The sequence below is a fragment of the Acartia tonsa genome, chromosome 3 (genome assembly GCF_053477335.1).
Source record: "Acartia tonsa isolate MP-2025a chromosome 3, ASM5347733v1, whole genome shotgun sequence".
Lineage (NCBI taxonomy): Eukaryota > Metazoa > Arthropoda > Copepoda > Calanoida > Acartiidae > Acartia > Acartia tonsa.
In genome coordinates, this window is record NC_137262.1 from 26,182,712 (window position 1) to 26,206,203 (window position 23,492).

The following is a 23,492-nucleotide window of genomic DNA, read 5'->3' on the forward strand; positions in this document are numbered from 1 at the left end:
TTTAAGAGAATCTTTACATAGCTCTCAAGATGATTTTAGAATATATTTCTGCCCCCCCCCCCTTTTCCCTACTAATACAAATACCTAATATTTTTTTTTTATGCATCTAAAATAAATGTTGGAGATGGAGGAGGGATATCTTCCCAACACGCCTCTGGGGACCTATAATATTGTACCTTGTTGTCCTAGGAATCATTATTACAGAAATTGGAGAATAGGATTTTTATACCATACAAAATATTACTGTCAGAAAACAGCATATTTTAAAATGACCAACACTTCTGGTAACACTTATAAATTGCAAAATGTTAAGAAAAAAGGACAATTCTAACATGCTTAAATTAACGATAAGAGCTCTTATAACAGACATATGAACATACGAACCAACTAGAATATAGAAAAGCCTTTAATAATATGATTAGAATGCAAAAAGTGAAAGACATTGTGTTACTTTTATATAAGGATAATTACACACCTTCCCTGGACATATAAGAAGCTTCACTATGAACTCATAGAAAGGACCTGATCCAAAATTTGAATAAAATATCATCTACATGGTCAGAACGTAATCACCTGGCAAAAACATGCAATTACAACCATGGTAATAGGGAGATATAATTATAACAAAAACATTAAATGATTTACTACAAAAAAATTTAATTAAAAATTATCTTTATATAAAAGTAACGGGGTGTTTGTCTATGTGTGTTTGTCTATGTATGTGTAGTTAATGAAATTGCCATACGTTTATATTTTCAGTGAAGCTTTAGGTTCAGAAAAGATTTATATATATTTTGGGAAAGGGCAACTCCCCCCCCCCCCCTAACTCCAAGTGAAATCGACCCTACTTAAAAAATCCTTCCCCTCCCACCAAAAGAAGACTGAAGGGTTGATTAAACCTATCATCCCCCCTTCAAGTGCTCCTAGAGGTCTCTAAGGGCATAGCCGCTCGTAAAAGTTAAAGAACCAATTGTTAAATATTTTAAACCATGTAAATTTGCTCGAGGCATTATCTCTTACTAGTAGTACTACCCTGTCTTGGTATAAGTGAGGTATTGGATTATAAAATTAGAGAGACAATCACAATCTATTAGATTTTACTATTGACAAAAGGAGTAGATCTAGAAGCACATCCACTCTATAATTGTTATAGCAGTCTGATATTTGGCACAAAAAATTAAACTATAACTTTGCACAAGAGCCGTTGAAGGCATATTTTAAAATAATTTTTTTTCAGTGGAGAGGTTCTTTTATGGGGGGGGGGCCGGGGGGGGGGGGGTTATGAAACCTTTTTCAACAGTCCTGGACAATGCAATAAATGCTTTTAGTTTTTACCAGACATACATTTCCATATTTCTATAGCTGCTAGCTCTATAATTTCAATAAGACCGGAAGTGGGAGCTTTTTCTTTTTACAGTTCTTTATAAATCATACATTCTTACAATTTAGCAATAATAAAAAGATATCCTTACCTTATAGGCGCATCCTGGGACTTTTGAGGAAAGGGAGGGGTTGGAGAAGGTGATTTATCTATCGTGGACCTATAAGAGGCTTCACAGAAAATGAGATACATATACGTTCAGTAGTAAGCGAGATCAGAGCAAATTTTTACGAAAACTTCTAGCTCTGCTTTATAGAAACACTGAATGATTTCTATATTAGTTTTACAAAAATTATTTTTATAATGTGTTTTTCTTTAAATTGATAAATTGCAAAATGAATTGAAAGAATAATTTTAAAAATAGTTTTTTAAAATAAATAGTCATTATGTTTTATTGCAAATTATCTTAATAATATAAAGTAGAACTATGCCTTTTTGTCCGTTTGTCTGTCAGTCTAGATAAAACTTAAGATCTCTGTAACCGTTGATTCCGGGTCATAAGATGGTTATTCAATACAAACTTTTTAGGTATATTGTTTAAAAAAGAAGAAAGACAAATTTTGAAATCTTATTAACAGCTAAGCTATGCTATTTCGGAATCAAAACGTTCTTGTTCTGATTTCTTAAACTATAATATGCTTCGTGAGCAGGGTTCGGAAGCCGCGCCTCAGCCGCGCATAATCCTCAGTTTTAAACCTGCTTGTGAGCAGAAAAAGAAATTTTTGAAAGAAGGATTGTCTACTAAAGAGACAGTTTTATACATCCAGCTAAATTTTATAGTGATAAAATGACGATTTTACTGAGGCTTACACGCGGCTTACGCGCAGCTTCCGATCCCTGTTTGTGAGTTTATTTTTTGGCTGAACAATACTGTTAAAATCACATATTTGTTAATTTTAGATTAGAAAAGTACTTGGATGTATATTTGTCTGTATTATCAAAAGTTTTTGAATCAACATTTTCTTGGCAAGGTAGAAGCAAGAAGTGTTACTTTCGAAAATAAGGGGTTGGGATTTCTGTGCTTGACTAGTTACTTTGATGGAAACTTTTTGCAGTTTGTAAGAACGTTCAATGATAAAATGCATGAAGTCTTATGTATCGTATTCTATGTAAAGCATGGTAAAAACCAGGCAGGAGGGGAACATTGGAATGTAAAGTACTCTGGTACCCCAAACTTTCACAGCTTTTCATACATTTTTTTTTTATTTGGTTATCTAATTGTGACCAAGCTTTTTATTCCATAATTTAATCTACAAAAGGGGCAGTTTTATTTATCATTATTGAGGAGATAAATCATGTCATCATCCACTGTCTTATCCCTTAAGATCCCTGGTAAAAAAAACAGACAGGCGCGCGTTTTCTGAATACGGCGAGGGAAAATGGCATGGACGAAATGTACGGTGGAAATTTGTTGGAGGTATCTAAATACATATGATAATAAATACATTTTGTTACAAAAATTGCTTTAGTTGCATGGGTGCCAAGTTTAGTCACCTTTACATTTTTTACATTTTTTAGTAAATTATTGTGTTTAAAAATTTAGAGAGTGTATGAGTGGGTTTTGCCAATCCCCCCCCCCTCCCCCTCACATTAAAAAAATCTATTTTTACTACTATTAATATTTTGGCATTGTTGTCCTTTGCTCATTCTACAACAAAATAACCTGTCACTGAAAATAATGTTTTTTTTATTTCCATTTTTATGAAATATATTTCACCGTTAAATGGGGATGGTTTTACAAGACAGAAAAGCGATATAGAATAAGATACAATATGCATTTCAGTTGAAGCTTACATATTTCACATAACAGTGACTTACATGTGAAAAAAAATGTCTAACATGATTACATTACATGACAAAATACATATGTGCATATTTTAGTGACATAAAAGTTATGGTTTTGAATATGTTATTTTGTAATTTAGCAATCTTGAATATTTGATTTAATACTGAAGGATGGATGTGTAAACTGATAGATATTTACTTAAAATGCAAATATGCTTGCAAAAAAAAATATTTAAAAACTAACTTTCTAATTCAAAATGGCAATGGTATTTTTTCTTCTTGTAAAAGTGTAGTAGGGTGGAAAGTTACCACATCCCTTAAATTTTATTTTTAGATATCGAACTTTAATTCATATTTTTCTGAAATTTGCCCCAATCTAACCTAACATGTTCTTTATTTCATGCATATTAGCATAACAAGATGATTAACTGCTCTTGGAATTATCCATCCATAATCATAATAATGGATAGATTATTACTTAGATCTTACACAAGATTAATATGTACTCTGATAGAGTGTAACTTGTAGCTGGCTAAAATAACAATACCCCCCATACACCCCCTTTACACCATACAATCCCATCTTATGTCCATGCCCATGATAGAAACCTAAATTGACGACAATTTTTCCCCTGTCATATTATCCACGTATATTCTGAAATTGAATTAATATAACTCGAAAAAGAGCAAAAATAAAGCGAGAATGACAACATTCATATATATAGTAGGCACGAAAAATCATTGATGGACAAACCGACAAATTGAATTGAATTATATAAAGCAAATGTTTATTTGTCATAAAAAGAAAGAGAGAAAAGGAAAGAGATAAGGATATGATAAAATAAAAAAATCACGAATCCAACATATAAAAATACTTTTATGATTGTATTTACTTTATAGTTTGACCGACAGATCAACGGACCAAATTAAGGTGTAAAACAATGAGCAGTCTATCTTTAATAGCAACCTACAAATAAGATTTACCTTATAGCGTAACAGGCAGACAGGCGGCTGTCTTAACAAAACATTTCATGCATTTTAAATAAAAGCACAATGTCTTGCAGCTATAATTTGCATGATGATAATGTTTAATATATTAATTGATTTTAACCACAAGTAATATTTTACAATATTTGTTTATTATTTCCTACATAATACCTTTTTTTAGACAGAGATTAGTCTAGAGTCTTAAATAACTCTTCTTCTTATTTCCTTAATATTAGGTAAAGTAAATTAATATTGCGTAAAGTTTAATTTCTCTCTTTGGTTAAAGCATAATTTATTGTCCAATGACTCGTCCCTCCCAGATGCATCTAGAAATGCCTTCTTTCAGGGTTTTATAATTTAAAGCTACCAAGCTTTCCGTATATACTCAGGAGGTAGGAGGGGTGGGGTGGGGGGGGGGGTATTTTTATTTTGTTGCTCTATATCTGGAAACCATGATATGCATGCAATACTGTCAAAAACATAACATATCGAATTTGAAATAACATAAATTCCCAAATCTCAGGGAGACAAGGAACAACATTGAACTGTTAATTAAACTTGTGCCCAAAGTATTATAACCAATTTATTTTATTGGTCGTTGAAAACTTTGGGTTCTTTTATTTAATTTTGATTGGTTAATTACAAACTATTAATTTGTTATTTTACATATAATCATTGTGTATGTAAATCAATATATCGTCCATTGTCTTATCCCTTAATATCTCTGCAAAATCTCCAACCATAGCATTTGTAAAATAGCATGTAGACAAGGAGAACAAGGTCGAGTATGTTAATAAGTAGAGCAACAACAACAACATAACAATACTTTTTATGAGAAAAAAACACAGAAAATTGAAATAAATATTTTAATGTTTAATGTTTAAAGTTAATTGAATGTATCTAGTCGTTGAAGGATATAAAATAGAAAATATGCAAGTTTCTAAAGTATAAGAGCAAATAAAGGTTTGGTAGTTATTTATAGCAGAGTATTATAGACAGCTTTCCGTTGATATTAAAATGAAAAAAATTAAGATTAAAATCAGTTTTATTGTCCCCGAGATGTCTAAGGCCCGGGTAACAAAACTTTTAATATTATGATTTTTATTTTAAGATTCTAATATTTTTTTGTTTATAATACATAATACGTTACGATACTTGATTTTTAAGTGTTGCTTAGAACAAGTTCAAATTCATCGAATATTAATCGCTAGAGAAGCCGTACTAAAATTAATATTCCGAAAATTCGGATTTGCCTATTTAATAGGTTCTTAGTGTAGATTCATTTATAACAAATTGATTTTAATTTTGTTGACCACAATTTGTTTATGATATGACTATCCTATTCATCTCCCTTTTCTTTAATTTCTATTTCAATTAGGCACTATATCATGAGTCAATCATAATCAAGTATTTTAAATCAGGTTTCACCGTTCAAGCATTTAGTAATATTTGGGCAGGTTTAACAGAATTTTTTTAAAGCTTCTGTAAATTATTGAATACGTTGTAACTTAAAAAATTGTAATTTTACTTGTTTTTTTTTATCTAAATATAAATTTACATTTGTTGCTTTGTTGTTAATCATTACTAAAAAATCTTTTAATACTTTATTGTTTTATTTATGACATTTTTTCATACACTGTCATGTAAAATTAAAATCTTTTCAACACATTCACGTATTTCTGTTTTGCTAATTGCAATTTTTTTTTTAAAAACAAAAGTTATACAGTACAAAACTTTCATTCTTTTGAACTTTGATTCTTTTAAACCCCCATCCCTTTTACCCCTTCCCTTTACACCAAAACCAGCGGTTAAATTGCTCAGTTTCAAACAAACCTTTGTACAGTAAAGAATAATAGAAGGGATAACCATATTCATTATAATACATTTAACTTTTTCTTTGTATTTTCGAGCACTTTTTCATTATTTTGTTGTTTCTTTACTCTAAAATAACCTAATATTTTTCAAATAGCTGTGTGTTTTTCCTTGGATAGTCTCTTTTCAACATCGCTGCCGTGTATTATTCCTTAAAATATATGTTAAAATTCGTCTGTCTGTCTGATTTATTGAGTATACTGTTGAGTATGAAAAACTTCACTGTGTTTTTACTTTCCCCTAACCCTGTCATGCAAAAAAAAAGTAAGGCTTCACGTGTATGTGCAAATTTTTACGTTTTTGTGGTGCTGCCAATTCCATAAAATAGCACTTTCTGCGTGTACTGCACAATATCGATAACCAACAGATTTGGTTCTCCTTTACAGTGCAGTTAGTTTCTCATAGGTTTTTTTTTTTTGGGGGGGGGGGGGATCCAGAGAATTTGCTCATAGAAAAAAAGAGGTGTAGCTGCTAGAACTTTTATGACCTACCTTATTTTGTTTGTATTCTGAAAAACAAGATTGCTTAAATGTTTTACATATCATTACTAGACATTTTCTCATCATGGTTTATAATCAGTTTGTATCAAGTGATAATTAACCCATTGAAAAATTATTGTTGGCTTGTAATTTTTGCGTTACTTATGGACAAAATTATCCTTTTTATTCATGAGAGAAGAAATTTTAGCAAATTTTGTTCAACTTTGTATGTGCAAATATCTCCTTAGTGCAATTTACAAAGTCCAAATTTCTACCCCTCTGTGTCTATATATCTTTTCTTCTCTTTTCTCTCTCCCTTTTTCCATATACAAATTTTCTTTCTTTAAACACTCTATTTACCTGTTATCTATAAAAATAATACTATTAAAAAACAATGTGTTATTTATATTTTTTTTAAATCGCCATAATTCTTAACATTCAGGCCTCCTTAATCGGCTGTTAAGGGGGGGGGGGTAGTGGTCCTCTCCCTACTATCTCTGCTTTTGATTGTGCTAGAGGGCCACTTAAAATAATTAAAATTCTTAAAACCCGAGGAAAGACGTTACACGTAACCCTCTTGCCCCTCCCCCAGACCGTTAAGGGTTAAAAAAAGTTTTCTACCCGGCCTTGTAACAAATGAAAGAAATGGTGTTTGTATGAAATTGTTGATTTTTTTAATATTTTGTTAGTAACACCTCATGCATGCCAATGATCTTAAGAATGCGGAGCTCGACGTTGAGATCTCGGTCAAAGGCCTGATGGTGTAGGTTAATTATTTTAGGCTTGCAATAGTTTTAACAAACAATCAAACAATTTTTATAGATAAAATTAGTTGTAATGTATGACAACAAAAAGAAGCGCCCTACGAATATGTAATAAAAATTTCTCCTCTTTCTTTCTCCTTTTTTCTCTCTCTCTCTCACTCTCTCTCTCTCTCTCTCTCTCTCTCCTTTTCTCACTCTCTCTCTTTCTCTCTCTATCTCTCTCTATCTCTCTCTCTCTCTCTTTCTCTCTTCTTTTTCTCTCTCGTGCATTTTTAGTCGTGCAAAGATATAGAGAAAGCCTTACAACAAACCAATTTTGAACAATTAAGTCTGTCTGTTAGATAAACATTAGTTGAAATATTAATATTATAATATTAATATGTAAAATCTAAATAATCATGCTTTTTATCGGTTTCATTCATCCTAGTAAAGACCACAAAGCTTTTTTTTGTAAAAAAGAACATAGTTTTGATTATTAATTTAGGTTAAGTGAAGGTTACAGGAGCCCCTCAGGGGTAAGTATGTTATTATTTTATATTTGAGATCTCATTTTCTCATTTGTTGGCCTTAGCTTTTTGGGGACTTTTATTGAATCATTATTGATAATAGATTGGAAAATATCAGTGTCCAAACCTTTCCACCAATAATTTCTATCTATATACCGGCAAGCTATGAACTATAAAATTCTCCATAAATATACTTATCTTTCATTAACATTTCCCCTCTCTGATGTTTCAAAACATAAGTTTTTTATTAGAGATAAGGCTGTTAATTATAAGTTATCAGTGAATAATATAAACAACTAATACACAATTTTTATAATATTTGATTTTTGTTGTTAAAATTAAATTAATGATGTTAAAAAAAAACAAAGATCTATTATATGTACATAACTTCTAATTTGTTGGCTTAAAAAAAAGATTGTGATTAACCCATTAGTGACGAACCGGCTTTTAACGCCCGGTTCCAGAAAATGCCGAAAAAAACCGGTTCTCATTCTCAGTATGAATCCCCCCTCTACTACCCTGGTTTTCATTTCCCCCTGGAGCAGGCAGTTTTGCTTACTTCCGTTTGCCGGTATAGCTTAACAAAATTTGAAAACCAAGAAAAACGAGGTGATTTTAAAATACCCCTCCTAACTTTTTTGTTTATGAAGTAAAGTTAGTGATTTTTAAAAGCGAAGCTTTTCTATAATTAGGGTCGGTCCGTCCGTACGTCCGTCCGTCCGTCCGTCCGTAACGGATAGCTTTTTTAGTTAATTTAGGCATGTTAGAATTGTCTTATCAATTTCAAATTTTGCATGGTGATTCCTTTAGTAGTTAGGTACGATTTAGAAAGCGTAGCAACTCTATAATCATTACCAAAATGTCCGTACGTCCATTTTAAACATGTTGATTTTTTTTACTTTTTTAACAACAAATTTTCATGTTTTCTAATCATCCGATTGATCTGATTTTTGGTATATTTATTCCTGGGACAACAAAGTATAATTTAATAAGCGAAGCAACTCTATAATCAAGTCCTAAAAATGTAAGTATGTCCATAAACATTATCCTGAATCAAGCAGTTTTTCAACAAATTTACTTACAATTTTGCTTTGACTCTTATACATTTATATTATGATTATTCAGTTATGACACTATATAAGTGTTAATGTCCGTTTGTCCTACCGTTTCAGTGCTTCGCTTTTATGGATGTTGTCATCCTTGTTTTCGTGAAATTTAATGTTTATTGGCAACTATATTCATTTGTGAATTCGTTTTATTCGTTTTATTTTTTAAAAAACAAAAGTTATACAGTACAAAACTTTCATTCTTTTGAACTTTGATTCTTTTAAACCCCCATCCCTTCTACCCCTTCCCTTTACACCAAAACCAGCGGTTAAATTGCTCAGTTTCAAACAAACCCTTTGTACAGTAAAGAATAATAGAAGGTATAACTATATTCATTATAATACATTTAACTTTTTCTTTGTATTTTCGAGCACTTTTTCATTATTTTGTTGTTTCTTTACTTTAAAATAACCTAATATTTTTCAAAATATATATCTGATTTTACTATAAATATATGAAATATGGTTAATTTTGTGCAGGTTGACAAGGATTAGATGTGATTTAATCGAAAAATATTCCTACAAATTGAGCTGTGTGTTTTTCCTTGGATAGTCTCTTTTCAACATCGCTGCCGTGTATTATTCCGTTTTATTCAAATTATTATTTTTTATATGATTTTTTTATCGTTTTTTTACGTTCTATATAGCTCTGGCTCGGCGTGAGTAAAAATACCCGCTAGTTTTATTGCCCGGCTCGGCGCGAGTAAAGATACCCGTCCACATATAATATCAAAAGTTTTAAAAATGGGCTTTTTTAACCGAAAAGGGCGGTACCTATAGCCAAAATCTTAAATGTGATATAAATTGTTTTGTATGTTAGTTGTAGCTCTATCAATTACATGAGGTTATGTAGTTTTCAATTACGGATCGTATCGTAGTTTTAAAAAGTGTTCATCTCACTTTGGGCGTTCAAAAATTACATTTTTAATTTTTTGGGCCAAATAACCGGGTATTTAGGACAAAACCGGGCTTGAATGCCGGGGGAAAGCACCAAAAAACGCCAAAAGCGGTTACCTATGCCGAACGGTTTCTTTACTCGCGCCGAACCGGGTTTTATTGCAACTTTCCTGTGCACGCCACTAGAGCAAAACAAAAAAATTGGAATTCCGTTTTTACTATAACAAAGCTTCCCTGAAATTTTCAGCTCGATCGGTCCATAAAAGTGGCGCTCGGCACTAATGGGTTAATTTGTCCAAAGTTTTCCAAATTTTAATCTCCAAAAGGAATTTTTTTTTTTAGAATTTGGGATATTATCTTTTTCTTTAAATCCTAAAAAATCTAATATGTGGATGTTGTCAACCTTTTTTGATATAAACATATAACTTAAATATTTACAATTAACTTAAAAGTATTTAATCAATGAAATTTGATATTTTATTTATTCTGTTCAACGCTATAATGTTTTATAAATAAGTTTTTTTTAATAATGTGACAAATATTCTTTTGAAATGCGAATTACATTTAGGATGCATTTTTTCCATAATGGATAGCTCGTATCGTTAATATTGGAATGTTAAAATTCTACTATTGATTTCTGACTTGGCATGATGAATGCATAATTTTTATCAGACATGTTATTACTCTACATTTATTACCAACCCTGAAAAAATATTTCATTTTTAGCAAATATAGGGTACCAAACATTAAAAAGATAAAAAAAATTGAGATGAATGAATTCTGGGGTGTCATTGTTAAAATTTCAACTATCATTGCTATTTCAAATTGCTAAAGATCGCTCATTAAAAATTAGTAAAGATGAATGTATTTCAAGATGGACCATTTTAAACTGTTTCTCAAAATTATTGTTTGTTGTAAAATCTGCTCTAACAATTTTAAATAATATGGGTCTAAATTCCGATTTTCTAAATGATTTTCTTGAGTTTCTATTAAAACAAAAAAATAATATCTCATACTTTAAATGTACATGATTTATATTCCTTAATTCGTAATTTATCTATTATAAACATTTAAAAATACATAAATTCATAGTTTGTTTCATGTTTTCCCTGTTTTATTTGTTTTTTTAATAATACTGCAAAATACTTTTAAAATTTGCCTGATTATGAACCTAGTTGTTTAATAGTTATTTATCGCATCGTATTATGGACAGCTTTCTGTAGATAATAATATAAAAAAAAACAATTAAAACCAGTTTTATTGGTCCCGAGGAACCGATGATTTATGTTTTAATATCCTTAGAAAATTCTCTGTAATACGATTTTATACATGATTTTTCAGCATGACTTAGAACTTTTTCTAATCCACCGAATATGAAACGGCATTGAAGCCAAAATGGATTTTTTACACACTTCTAAAATGTAGCTTTTCTATATAACCTCTGATAGTGAATTCAGGCATGTTAGAATAATAATTTTGATAAGAATTGTATGAAAATTAGGTATACTAATTTCAGATGCAACATAAAAATGTGAAGAGATTCGGAGCTCTTGGTATATTCATCTCTTGTCTTGTATTATACAATGTCAGCTTAGGAAATTAATTCAACTAATTACAGGGATCTAAAGGGATTAGACAATGGCCAATAGATTGACGTCTTCAATGATAATACGCAAAAAATGATCCCTTCTGTAGATTACAAATAGTTGTTGAAACGTTTGGAATCAAACAATCAAAAATTTGATAAAAATTCTCAAAGTTGTTAAGCCATCAAATAACGTTAATATAAACTTTGGGGACTATTATGGATGGAACATTTGATGGAATCAGAACTTTGATTGGATTGCTTTTGTCTGTTTTTAGGAGCAAGGTATTATTTTTTTGATTATTAGCGGCTACGCCCCTAAATGCCTCAACAACCCATTATTTTATTTTTCATTGAAAAACATTTTTTTTTTTTTTGGGGGGGGGGATAATTTTTTCTATGGACATTGTAAAGGAGAACCATATCGGCTTATTGGTTGGAGAGATCGTTCGGACATACATCCTGTTACTTTAATAAAAAGGATTGAATTTGTGTCACTTAAATTATATGTATATGTTTACTTTTAAACAAAATATTTGTCCCAATTGTTGTATATTAGTTTTATTTTTGTTACATTTCTTGCAGTTTTTACTAAGAATATATTTTTTTACATTTTAAAACACTTGTTTAAGGATGCACTTTTGTTTAAGAATGCTTAAAACACCTTTTCCAAGAGTAAAGCACGTCTATAACTCACTTTGTCTGAGCATTCGTTCGTTCATTAGTCCGTAACACTACGGGGGAAGTGTATTATATTTGGCTGCCATTTAAGTTATACAGCTGAGTTTTTGTGTAAAGGTTCCTTTTAAAAAGGACATCCAGTACACAACTCACTTAGATTGTTGGCCATTTTAATGTTATTTTTACGCGGTCCTTATCAGAGATAGCCGCCTATATAGTGGCTCTAGGAAAAAAGAGATTTCTTAGGAACTTAATCTACTCTGTTGCTAAATGATATGCTTCAGATATTTTAAGTGAAGACTCCTGTAATAAATCTATTAACCCATTATGCTTTTGTATGATCTGATATTTTTGTGCTTTGCGTCCTATTGATGTTGTCATCCTTGTAATATGTAATAAAAAAATTCGGAATATATTTATCTGATTTTAAAAGTTAAAAAGTTGAATAAATCTCTAGTTACTGAATATCCAACAAGATTAATGCCCAGAAAGGTAATTTTTTCATCCTTAATAAAGATTTTTCTATTGTCGTTTAATTCTTTTCAGTTTTCTAACATCCCTATTATTAAAAAAATTGAAAATAAAGGGAGGGATGTTTTTTTCTTTGCATAATCCTGCATAAAACCAACCTTACCGGGTCTAAGGTTATAAAAAAAAAAAAAATGGAAATTTACCTCTTCCCTAATTTTCAATTTATTTCAAATAAGGTTGAAATTTTTTAGCCCTCTAGCTCTAATAGGAACTGAGATAATAGGGGGAGGCGTCGTTGAACGCCCCCCCCCTTCCTCCCCCTGACCGATTAGGGTGCGGTAAGGGGCCCGACTGTTAAGGGTTAAGGGACACGACCTTTACTTTCTATTTATCTATTTAGGTGTCTGGTAACCTAGAAGACAATTTAGACCAACTAAGTGCCATTTTACAAGAAGCCCAAAATATTATAGATACTTTGAAGAACGATAGGAAAGTTTTTAAACAAATTAAAATCAAGAAAAAAATCTTCTAAAATTTTGGAAAATTTTTTAAAAATTGTGGGAAAAAGCTCACTGTTTCTGTTTGAACGTTGTGAAAGCCGTAGTTTACTTGGCTGCTATTAAAGATAAATGACAAATTTCTACAGAAAATTACTTTCTTTTATTTACTCTATAACTTACATTCTTTGAAATTAATTTATATTTTTTTCTTTCCTTCTTATGCAAGTAGTCATCCTTTTTTATAATAATTTAAAAACTGTTATACAGATTAAATAGAGGGGACAATATAACAGCAAGTACGAATCCCTCAGTGTTAGAAACTACAAAATTAACCTCACCCTGGCCAATAGAAGATATTAGGTAAGTTGCAAGGATACAAGGATATCACAATGGATTATAAATAGACATTCCATTGCAAAAACGCGATATTTGGTTTAAGTAAATATTCATTTATTTAGCTTTCTTCAAATGTTGTAATCTAAGTGACGCATTTGATTTTCATTTAATTCATATTTTTGAAGCATGGGAAAGTATTTCAAGCGTGAGAACCATTTATTTTGAAAAAAAATAAGTGGATAATACCTCTTTCCTGTTTCTTAGAACCAACCAATCAAATTCAAACAGAGTACAAAAGTTTTTAAGCCAAATGAGGTTGTTAAACTTTTACCTTCCCTGGTAAATGTATTTTTGTTGCCCAAGTAAAATTTGCCTAAAATGGGTTGTGTAATTTTGTAATGACTGCTGAAAAGAAAATGCATTATTCAAAATAGAAGTTTTACAAAACATCTAATTATGTGGTTTCTATAATAACTTTCTTGTTTGTAGTTAAAATTTATTGATTAAATTAGGACGAGTATGTTTATAAGTTATGCATTAACTACAAAACTACAACTAACTACTATATTTGGACAAATAATCACAAAAGTGCAAATTTTATAGCTTTTTTTGGCAGGCATTGTCAATAGATCACTATATTGAAGAAAACCTAAAATACCAGGGAGGGAGGGACATTACAATAAGACTCAAAGTTAACCACGTAATCTTATTTGTTGGCTCAAATACTTTAAGTACTTTTATTGAAATTTGATTGGTTGGTTCCAAACTTTAAGTCTAATCTTTTCAACCAATAAATTTGAAACATATTGGGAATAATTTTAAGCATTTTTTCCCTTTTTTGTGAGAACTCTGTCATCCCTAGTCATTGTTTGCTGAATTAAAAATGGTTGAAAAGCAAATTTTGTGACCATTGTTTTCTATCTCAAGTAGTTCTCTCACACAGTAAGATATAAAGAGAAGAATTAAGATATTTTTTGATAAAATTTTAAAAAATCACTCTTTAAAACTCTTTTTATCACATCGTTTATTCTAAATTCATCTATTATCAATTAATTTATTTTAAAAAAGATTTCGTTATTTTTGGTCGAAATGGTCCCTATTTATGTTGATTATCTGTATTTTGCACGGCTTCGTTTTGCGGCAACGACTAGCAAGTTTTGTATCTGATGCAAATGAAGTTTCTAAAAAGCCGCGTTACTTCGGGTAGCTGAAGGCTGAGGCTTACTGGGTATCTGAGGAATTTGTTAAGCTGGCAGCTAAAATTTGATTTTTTGGTTGAGTCTTATTGGTGGCTCTTTAAGCAGTGCTGTCTATCCATGAAGCATTTCCTACCCTCACAGCTGATGGTGGCTGCCATTTTTATTAATTATTTTATTTTATTCCAGATCTCCTGATTGGAGCAGCTTATTCAAGAATAATCAAGATATTAAAATTTGGGTAAGTTCTACATATTTTAAAAATTTAATATTTTTAAAAACTAGGTTTTAATGTAAAAGATGATAATACATAGGTATTTTTTATAGCGAAACTTCTCTATGATTTATAATGTCCGAAAATATATTTTTTGTACATTTATTAAAAATATTATAGAAATAACTAATGATTAAATTGTTATTCCTAATTATTTCGGTTTAGTAATAATCCAATTAATTTCCTGTATTTGAATATACTGTATTTTCTTTATCATATGGAATAATTTTTTGCATTAAAGTTTTTGATACTAGTTTGAGTATGCACCAGGGAGGGAGGGAACATTGGACTGTAAATTGTACTTGAAAAAAAAACTCTCATTCGTAGGGTACTTTTAATATATATTAATGGTTGGAAATGGACAAGAAGAATTAAATTTTTTATCAATAATCTTAATCTACAGAAGGGATAATTTTATTATATCTTCATTTTGGACGTTCATTGATCTATCGTCCATTGTCTTATCCCTTAAGATCCCTGGTATGTAGTAAAAATTAAATCATATTAACCTGTCAAAAAAGCACCTGTTCCTTTTTGGATTTTTTGTGTAATTTAAATAACCCTGTTAAATTTATCATTTCATTATACTTTTCAATTGGCAAGGACAATACTATTTACATTAGTAGCGCAGCAGTTGCATACTTTTCTTCTTAAAGGGTAACTGAACTTCAAAAAAAATGAGGTTTTTATGTCTTATGGGAAGCTAGTAAAAGTGGCTGACTCAGATTATGACGTCAAAAAAAATAACCAATGAGAGGCCAGTATACACTGTAATTGACCAATGATAAAATTTATAATGGCCTCTCATTGGTTAATTTTTTTGACGTCATAATGTGAGTCAGCCACTTTTACAAGCTTTGTCTTATGGTTACGATGATCTGCACACCAAAAAATCATTCTCTTATCTTATATAAGAAAAGTGTCCCATAAGTCAGGGAGTAAGGCAGGGGACAATGGATCGAATATTCAATTTTAAGAGTCTCAGACTTTGGGTACTGGCTTAAAGGGAATGTGCACAAATTCAGCAGAATCTGACTGACTTTAGGTACTAGCGCATCAATGCCCCACTAACTAGCTAGTAAGTTTTGAATATAGCAGACAGAAAATTTGTTATTGATGGCTGGTTTTAACAAATATTTTTTCCCAAGAAAATATCATTTCATGTATAGAAACTCTACTGTGATATTTATGTATTAAACAATCTAAGAACTCTTGAATTTAGATGGCAGTTTAAAATATATGAGAAGGGTTGACGAAGTTCTAAACAAGATTTTTCTAGTGATTAATTACAGTTTGTTTTATTTATTAAAGAAACATCTCTAATTGTATTCAATAGATCAGATTTCATGTATGGCAAAAATTCATTTTAAACTAATTCATAGAAAGAAAAAACTCACGTGAGCTACCTGCATTAAAAACTAGAGTAAGTGATAAGTTATTTATTCCAGACAAAGAAATGCTTTCTATGTCGTTAAAAAAAATATTCAACATGCCAATTATTTTATATTATAAAAACTCTATCCTTGAACAAATGAACAGAACATTAAATAGTAAAAATAAACCATATAAATTTAATTAACTGATTCAAATCTATGTTCAAAATGTAATATTATAAGCACGACAGAACATTCGCTGTTTTTTCTTAAACTAATTCATAGGAAAAAAAACTCATGTGAGCTACCTGCATTAAAAACTAGAGTAAGTGATAAGTTATATATTAGGGTGGGTCGATTTTGGACATTTTTTTCTGAGGCCAAAGCGGGGATCTGCAAATGATTTGTATGAGTATTATACACCTCTGGATGATTTAAAATTTATCCCAAGTCTTAAAACCGCTGACGACCAAAACTTCAATTGTATAGCTATTTGTAAATGGGAGTCAAATTTTATTTGAATCAGAACTATGGCTTCATGGTGCTCCCAGGAAAGGCATTGAGGAGTAGAATCAGGAACTTTTGACCGTTTCAAAAAATCTCCTAGCCTGATAAAATCTAAAAAACCTCTACAAATTAGACAATTATCAATAAACCTTAAAAAACTGTGTTTTTTTAGTGATTTCTAAGGCTAGGAATGAGATATTTTATTACGGACAAAAGTTTCTGATTCAGCTCCTCAAGGCCTTTCCAGGGAGCACCATGAAGCCATAGTTCTGATTCAAAAAAAAATTAGAATGTCGTCTTTGCATATTAATAAGTAATGAAATATATTTTTTAGTCGTCGCGTTTTAAAACTCAATTTTTTAAAATTCTTTTTCGGTCAGAAATGTTTTTAAGGTTAATTTTATCTGTTGCATATCCCCTCTTTGTCTAATTCCGATATGAACTCGCCCTATTATATATTCCAGACAAAGAAATGCTTTCTATTTTGTTTAAAAAAATATTCAACATGCCAATTATTTTATATTATAAAAACTTTATCCTTGAACAAATGAACTGATTCAAATCTATGTTCAAAATGTAATATTAAAAGCACGACAGAACATTTGCTGTTTTTTGTGAGTTTTTTCATACATAAACTAGCACTATTTTTAGATTTTGTCATAAATGAAGACAAGCCAGAATTTATCTTCTTAAAAGAAAACTTTTACTTATACAATATGTATTATGAGGGCTTCTCAAACAATTTTTTTATACTATTAACTCACTTAATCTTAGTTGCAAAAGGTACATCACTAAAACTAAGCACAGAGGTTGATATCGCTAAGTGGGATGAAAACAATTTTTATGCACACTCAATACTGTTATCTCAATTTACATGTAAACTTCTCCATAATTCTGGCTTAAATAACAATATAATACTTGATTTCATAAAGTTCAAATCAAAATAAATGATGCATCGATTTAATTCCATTCCTTGTTATATAAAGTACTATAATTATGTTTATCTATCTATTATACTTATGTAATATCTTATTATTTTATGACTGTTGTATATTGTTTCTTGTAGAAATAAATATTTAAATATCAATTACAGTTTGTTTACTACATTGTGATGTATTGGTAATTTAATTTTCAAGTAAATGATTTTTTTCTTATTATATTACCATGATCACTTTACAATTTTGGTCAAATTTTCTTGATAAATCTGGTTTTCATTGCTTTTCAGCAAAAACTCTTAAATTGATTTAATTGCCCATTGTCCCCTCCCTTACTCCCTGCCCATAAGTCCTTATATAAAAGTAACTAGTTTTCTGTGAACATGTTTGCACTGAAAGATTTCGCTAACGGCTGCACCAATATGGCCCTTCTTCACAAAAGGCCCGTAGGGGTGCATTCGTGCAATCGTTATTCTATTAAAGTATAAAGTAGTAAGGTTTTTTGTCTGAGGTTCAAGAATCCAGAAAGTACTGGTTTGAATTGGTTTTACTTTTTAGAGAAGCTTCATAAATGTCTTGAAATTGATTTAAGTTAATTTCAAGACCCCCTCCCCTCCCTAACTCACCTTTTCCTAGAGACTTAGGGCGAAGAAACCAATATATTCTTTAATTTTGTTGATAGATTGATGTACCAAATGATTTTCCGTGGAGAAAGTGTTTACTGGACTATAATGGGAAAGCAGCTACTTCTGAATGCACTTTAAAAAAGTAAGTTTGACATGGACAGAGATCGGTTTTTAATAAATGCCGCGTTTTTTCGACAATTTTTTAGACATTGATTGATTGAACGAAGACGATGGGAGAGTATACAACATAAGATTTCAAAATTTTAAAATTATTTTTTTAGCCATTTGTATTATGTCTAATGCAACTTAAATCCATTTTCGCTGCATATTTATTAATGCGTCTTTTTAGAGCTGTGTTAGACATTATACAAATAGCTAAAATAATAATTTAAAATTTTAAAAACTCAAGTTGTATACTCTGTTAAAATCGTACGGGGCATTGATCTTCAAGATGGAATAAGGTTTTTAGCAGAGTATACAACTTAAGTATTCAAAATTTTAAAATTATTATTTTGGCCATTTGTATAATGTCTAATACAGATCTAAAAAGATACATTGATAAATATGCAGCGAAAATGGATTTAAGTTGTATGGCTAAAATATTAATTTTAAATTCTTATGTTGTATACTCTCCCATCGTCTTCGTTCAATCAATCAATGTCTAAAAAATTGTCGAAAAAACGCGGCATTTATTAAAAACCGATCTCAGCCCAACGAATTACTAATTACAAAGACATTGCAGTACTAGAAAATATAAATATTAATATTCATTTGAATGAAGGCAAGTTTAGATTGTTCTAACGAATTTAAACACTGAATGGTGACTTCTTAAAAATTACCACGATTTTTAAAAAATATTGATTCCTAGGTAGATAGTGCAAGGCATCTCTACAAAGTATAATGTTAGTTTGTCCCTCCGTTTTGTTAAGCTTTGCTTTCATTGATTGTCGCATGTTTTCGTACAATTAGAAGATGATTAATTTTTAATTTAAAGTCTTTTATTTATCGATTTCTTAATTGCTATTATCATAATTGCACTAATATTTTCAGGCACAAAGCTAGTAGTTGGAGGATAGTAACTGATAAAGACTACCTTCAAGTTGTTAATCTTGAAAGAAAGAAGTAAGTATTTATATTTTCTATAAATATTTTTATGGCTGCTAAAAAGCACATATAAATGTAGGTTCATTAATAAATTTAGAATGATTACTGACCGTCCGTTCGTCTGTCCATCTGAAGATTAAGATATCGGTAACCGATTAAGTACCGATTTTTTTTATTTCTTAGGAGTTTGACAAAATAATTCCCCCCCCCCCCCCCCCAGAATGTATTTCGTTTTTATATTAAGCAGAGAGTATTTGCTGAATTTTTTGGGCTCTAGCCTCTATTTATATTTTAAAACAAAGCCCTAGATGCTCCTTCATGCTTGAAATTCATTTTTAATGAAGAAAGGAATGTAATGGTTTCTCTATCAGATTAAGATTCTATTATGGAGGGAGGGGACATTTGACTGTAAATTACACTGGTACCCAAAGTTTTATGAACTATGTATTTTATTCGTCGGCTCATATTGTTACTGAATTGATTTTGGTTATTTCTCATCATTGAATGTCCAAACTTAACAATCAATAATTTGAATATACAAAAAAGATAATTTTGTTTGTCATCGTCCATTGTCTTATCCCCTAAGATCCCTGGATTTTACTCTTTTAATTGCAATTTAATTAATGTTTTATTTTTGTAGCAAAAACCTTAAACTTTAATCGTCCAGACAGAAGCACAATGTGATTCCATTTAAAGGAACCCTGCAAGAAATACACCACTTTAACTGCCGAAAGACTGCCACAAGTAGACCCAATACCCCAAATTTGAAGCCTTCAGCTATAATAACAAAAAACTTAAAAGGCATTTCAAAATGACATTTAAGGTATATGAAAATTTTGAAAGTTTTCCATTGCTCATGATAGAAATTTCAATATTAAATAACATTGCCTAGAAATAGAATTATAAGCTTATCTTCGGCAGAAAGTTATTTTGCCAGTAACTGATAACATTTTTACAAGTAAAACACCCCTTTAAAATGTTATTTTAAAAGCTTTTATCTTTTTGTTATTGAAGTGGGAGTTTTCAAATTTGGGTTATTGGGTCTACTTTTGACAATCTTTTAGCATTTAGATCGGTGTATTTCTTGCAGGGTTCCTTTAAAGATTGCATACCCTGTTGATTTTAGTTAGCATAATTGACATGACAGATTGTAATTATGGCTGAACAATAATTTCTAAAATGTCAAAGTTTTTTGATCTTGCTAAATTTTTACATACTTGTTTCTGTATTTTACATCGTAGTGTGCTATTCATCAGGGATATAAAGGGATAACACAATGGCCGATAAAATTATGTAAAACCCAAATGATGATACACAATTGAAACTTTAAAACACTCATCTTAATGAGCCAATCAAATCAAAATTCCCTAAAGTCCCTAAAGTTGTTGAGCCAACGAATAAGAAAACCTAATTATTAGACTCTGGGGGACTAGTGAAATAAACAGCTCATTGTCCTTTCTTTGACTATTCACGCTGTACTCCAATTCATTAAAGATATTTTGTCAAATACCAGTCTACAATTAAACATATTGAACTCCGTTTAATTTAATACAAATTAGCAAAATAGTATCTATAATGCAAAGTAGAATGAAGTCTGTCCGTCTGTCCCTTAAGATCTCGGTACCCACTGTACCGAAAGAATTCTACTCTTCAGGGAATATACCTACTGGTCCTGTGGTAGTTTTAGGAAATTTTTAATTATTTAAGATAGTGGTGGAGTGGGGGATCTTCAGGTAATAAAAGATGTAATTATACCTCTTGGGGCCCCTAGAGGCTAGGGGCGAAGCCGCTAGTAATAATATATGATAGCAATAATTTTTCAAATGTTAAAGTTTTTTGACCTTAAAATTTTCTCAATACTTGTTACAATTTTAACCAGTTCTTAAAAAATAATTTACAAAATTAATCATGCTTTTTTGAACTTGCTTGTTTCATTTAACTACGAATATTAATGTTAATATAAGACTCAGGGACAAGGGACCAGGACTCTGACAAAAGTTCTAAATAGAAATTTTCCCTCAATCCCACCTACTTCTTTGCTGAATCACAACCCCTAATAATACTTGTTTTTTTTTAATTAAAAGATGTAACTTTTATTATTAAAACTCTATTTTAGATGTTTAGAACCAGAATCTCAGATACCCAAACAATCACCAAATCATTTGGTCATAAAAGACTGTTCTAAAGGTAAATTACTAGGAACTATTTCAAAAGATATTTTTTTCTGCTTTGCATGACTTTATTTCTTAAAAGGAAACAAAATAAATCTTACAATAAGCATTTCTCTATACATTATCTGCCCATTATATTTATTTATATTTGCTTTCTGTTGTGGAGGTCTGGGATTCGAGTCTTAACACAAATTGCAGCATACTAAAGACATTTAAAATATTAACCACCAGTGCTATGTTTGGTGCAATGACATAAATGTAAGTGTAAATAAAATGTCTACAGACAATAGTTATACGATTAAATGGACTACAAACTATAGATTTCAACCCTGTAATTTATTGACAAACTGTAAATACATTATTTTTGTACAGGAAGATGGAAATACACTGGAGACAGCCAGCTGTCATGGACTGGAGGAGGCTGTCTCACCGCCTTGGGACCAAACAGTGGCAATGCTGTTTCATTAAATCCCTGCGATCCCAATTTGGAAGAACAAAAGTAAGGATTTTTTAATTCTTGTTAATTCATCCAAACAGTGGCATGCTCTAGGTTTATTATGATTGTATTACATTTACACAAGTTACTTTTATTTATTTTAGTGATGTAGCTCCTATCAATTTATTTTTCTCCTTTTTTGTCATTTCCGTACTTTCCCTAAAAGTACTACCAACCCTCTTATTTTCAAAATAAGTTGAAAAAATAGGGGAGGGGGTCCATCATATGCTTAACTACTGCGAAGGGCAATAACTCTGTGGTGCTACCCTGTACCCAATATAACCTATCCTGACCAAAAGAGTTAAACAAACAAAATAATCAATTTCAATTATTTTCATTTTATTTCAAATACTCAAATTTTCAAAATTGAAAAAAAAAATTCTAAGAGGATACTACCAAATTTGTTTATTAAGGATTGAATTTGGAAAATTAGAAGAACAGAATGGAACTACACGATTAGCTCCGCTTAATCTAAATAATTGGATCTATAGACAACAGGTTTTTAGGTAGCTATGATTTTTATCACATTAAATACAATTTCAACAAGTTTAACATTTTCCATTAACTAGAAAAGCTTTTTTGTCATTTTTTATTCCCAAGGACCTCCAAAACTATGGTCCCTACAAGGTTCTTTGTAAGAATGTTTATCTTTTAAACATTTTGACCTATCTTATTCGATTTTCATAGAATTTTCAAAATATATTTTTCAAAGATTGAAAATGTTTTGTTTAAAGTTTTTTATGAATATTTTAAAAATGTAGGTATTTAACCTTTTTTTATTTTTATTTTCAGGGATAAGAATCTTGTGACCTCAAAAGCCATAGTTCTAGAAGCATTAAATTATGAAATCAAAACTGTCAGGTGTTTATACAATAAAGCTTTAGAAAACCTCTAGAGGATACAACATATATATATTGCTAATTAATTGCATAATAAGACAGCCAACCATTCTACAAATAACCAACTATTTTATTGCACGACCATTGTCTAAAAGTCCTAACTGTGAGTTGCGCCTGTTTCGGGTCAATGCATTCCTGGACCTTACTAATTTGGAACCAACCATTCTAAATTTAATTAAAAGTACCCAAAGTTTTGAGCCAACGAATAACAAATTGTAAAATTTTGGGTACCAGTGTAATTTGCAGTCCAATATTTTGCTGTATTGTAAATCTTCGAATATGTTAGACCAGAGACTAAACGAAGAGCAGTGGTCTTTTATCTCGACAAAGGAACTGGATTCTTAAGTAAGTGCTTTATTTTAAGGCTGCTGTCAATGATAACTTAATGTCAGGTCCAACAATCAAGGATATCTAAGGGAAGGCAAATCTCGCCCTTTCAGTCCAAACATTAGCTTAAGTAACACCTAATAAACAACCAACTTTTTGATTAAACGACCTTTGTCTGTAAGTCATAACTGTGCAGGGTAATGAGTTACGCCTTATTTTTGGCCTATTTGTGTCG

General features: G+C 30.5%; 1 protein-coding gene across 1 annotated transcript in view; it reads left to right on the forward strand.

Moving 5' to 3' along the window:
• Positions 1-23,492, forward strand: part of LOC145313749 (uncharacterized) — a 341,643-nt gene that overhangs the window by 308,413 nt on the left and 9,738 nt on the right. The window contains exons 2-13 of the mRNA XM_080153317.1: positions 11,291-11,368; positions 12,497-12,534; positions 12,914-13,000; positions 13,279-13,373; positions 14,735-14,786; positions 18,317-18,402; positions 19,311-19,382; positions 21,481-21,551; positions 21,908-22,034; positions 22,445-22,537; positions 22,824-22,892; positions 23,217-23,275. Coding sequence (XP_080009443.1) covers positions 11,293-11,368; positions 12,497-12,534; positions 12,914-13,000; positions 13,279-13,373; positions 14,735-14,786; positions 18,317-18,402; positions 19,311-19,382; positions 21,481-21,551; positions 21,908-22,034; positions 22,445-22,537; positions 22,824-22,892; positions 23,217-23,275 — 925 coding nt within the window. The 5' untranslated portion in view covers positions 11,291-11,292. The remainder of the gene's footprint in view (positions 1-11,290; positions 11,369-12,496; positions 12,535-12,913; positions 13,001-13,278; positions 13,374-14,734; positions 14,787-18,316; positions 18,403-19,310; positions 19,383-21,480; positions 21,552-21,907; positions 22,035-22,444; positions 22,538-22,823; positions 22,893-23,216; positions 23,276-23,492) is intronic.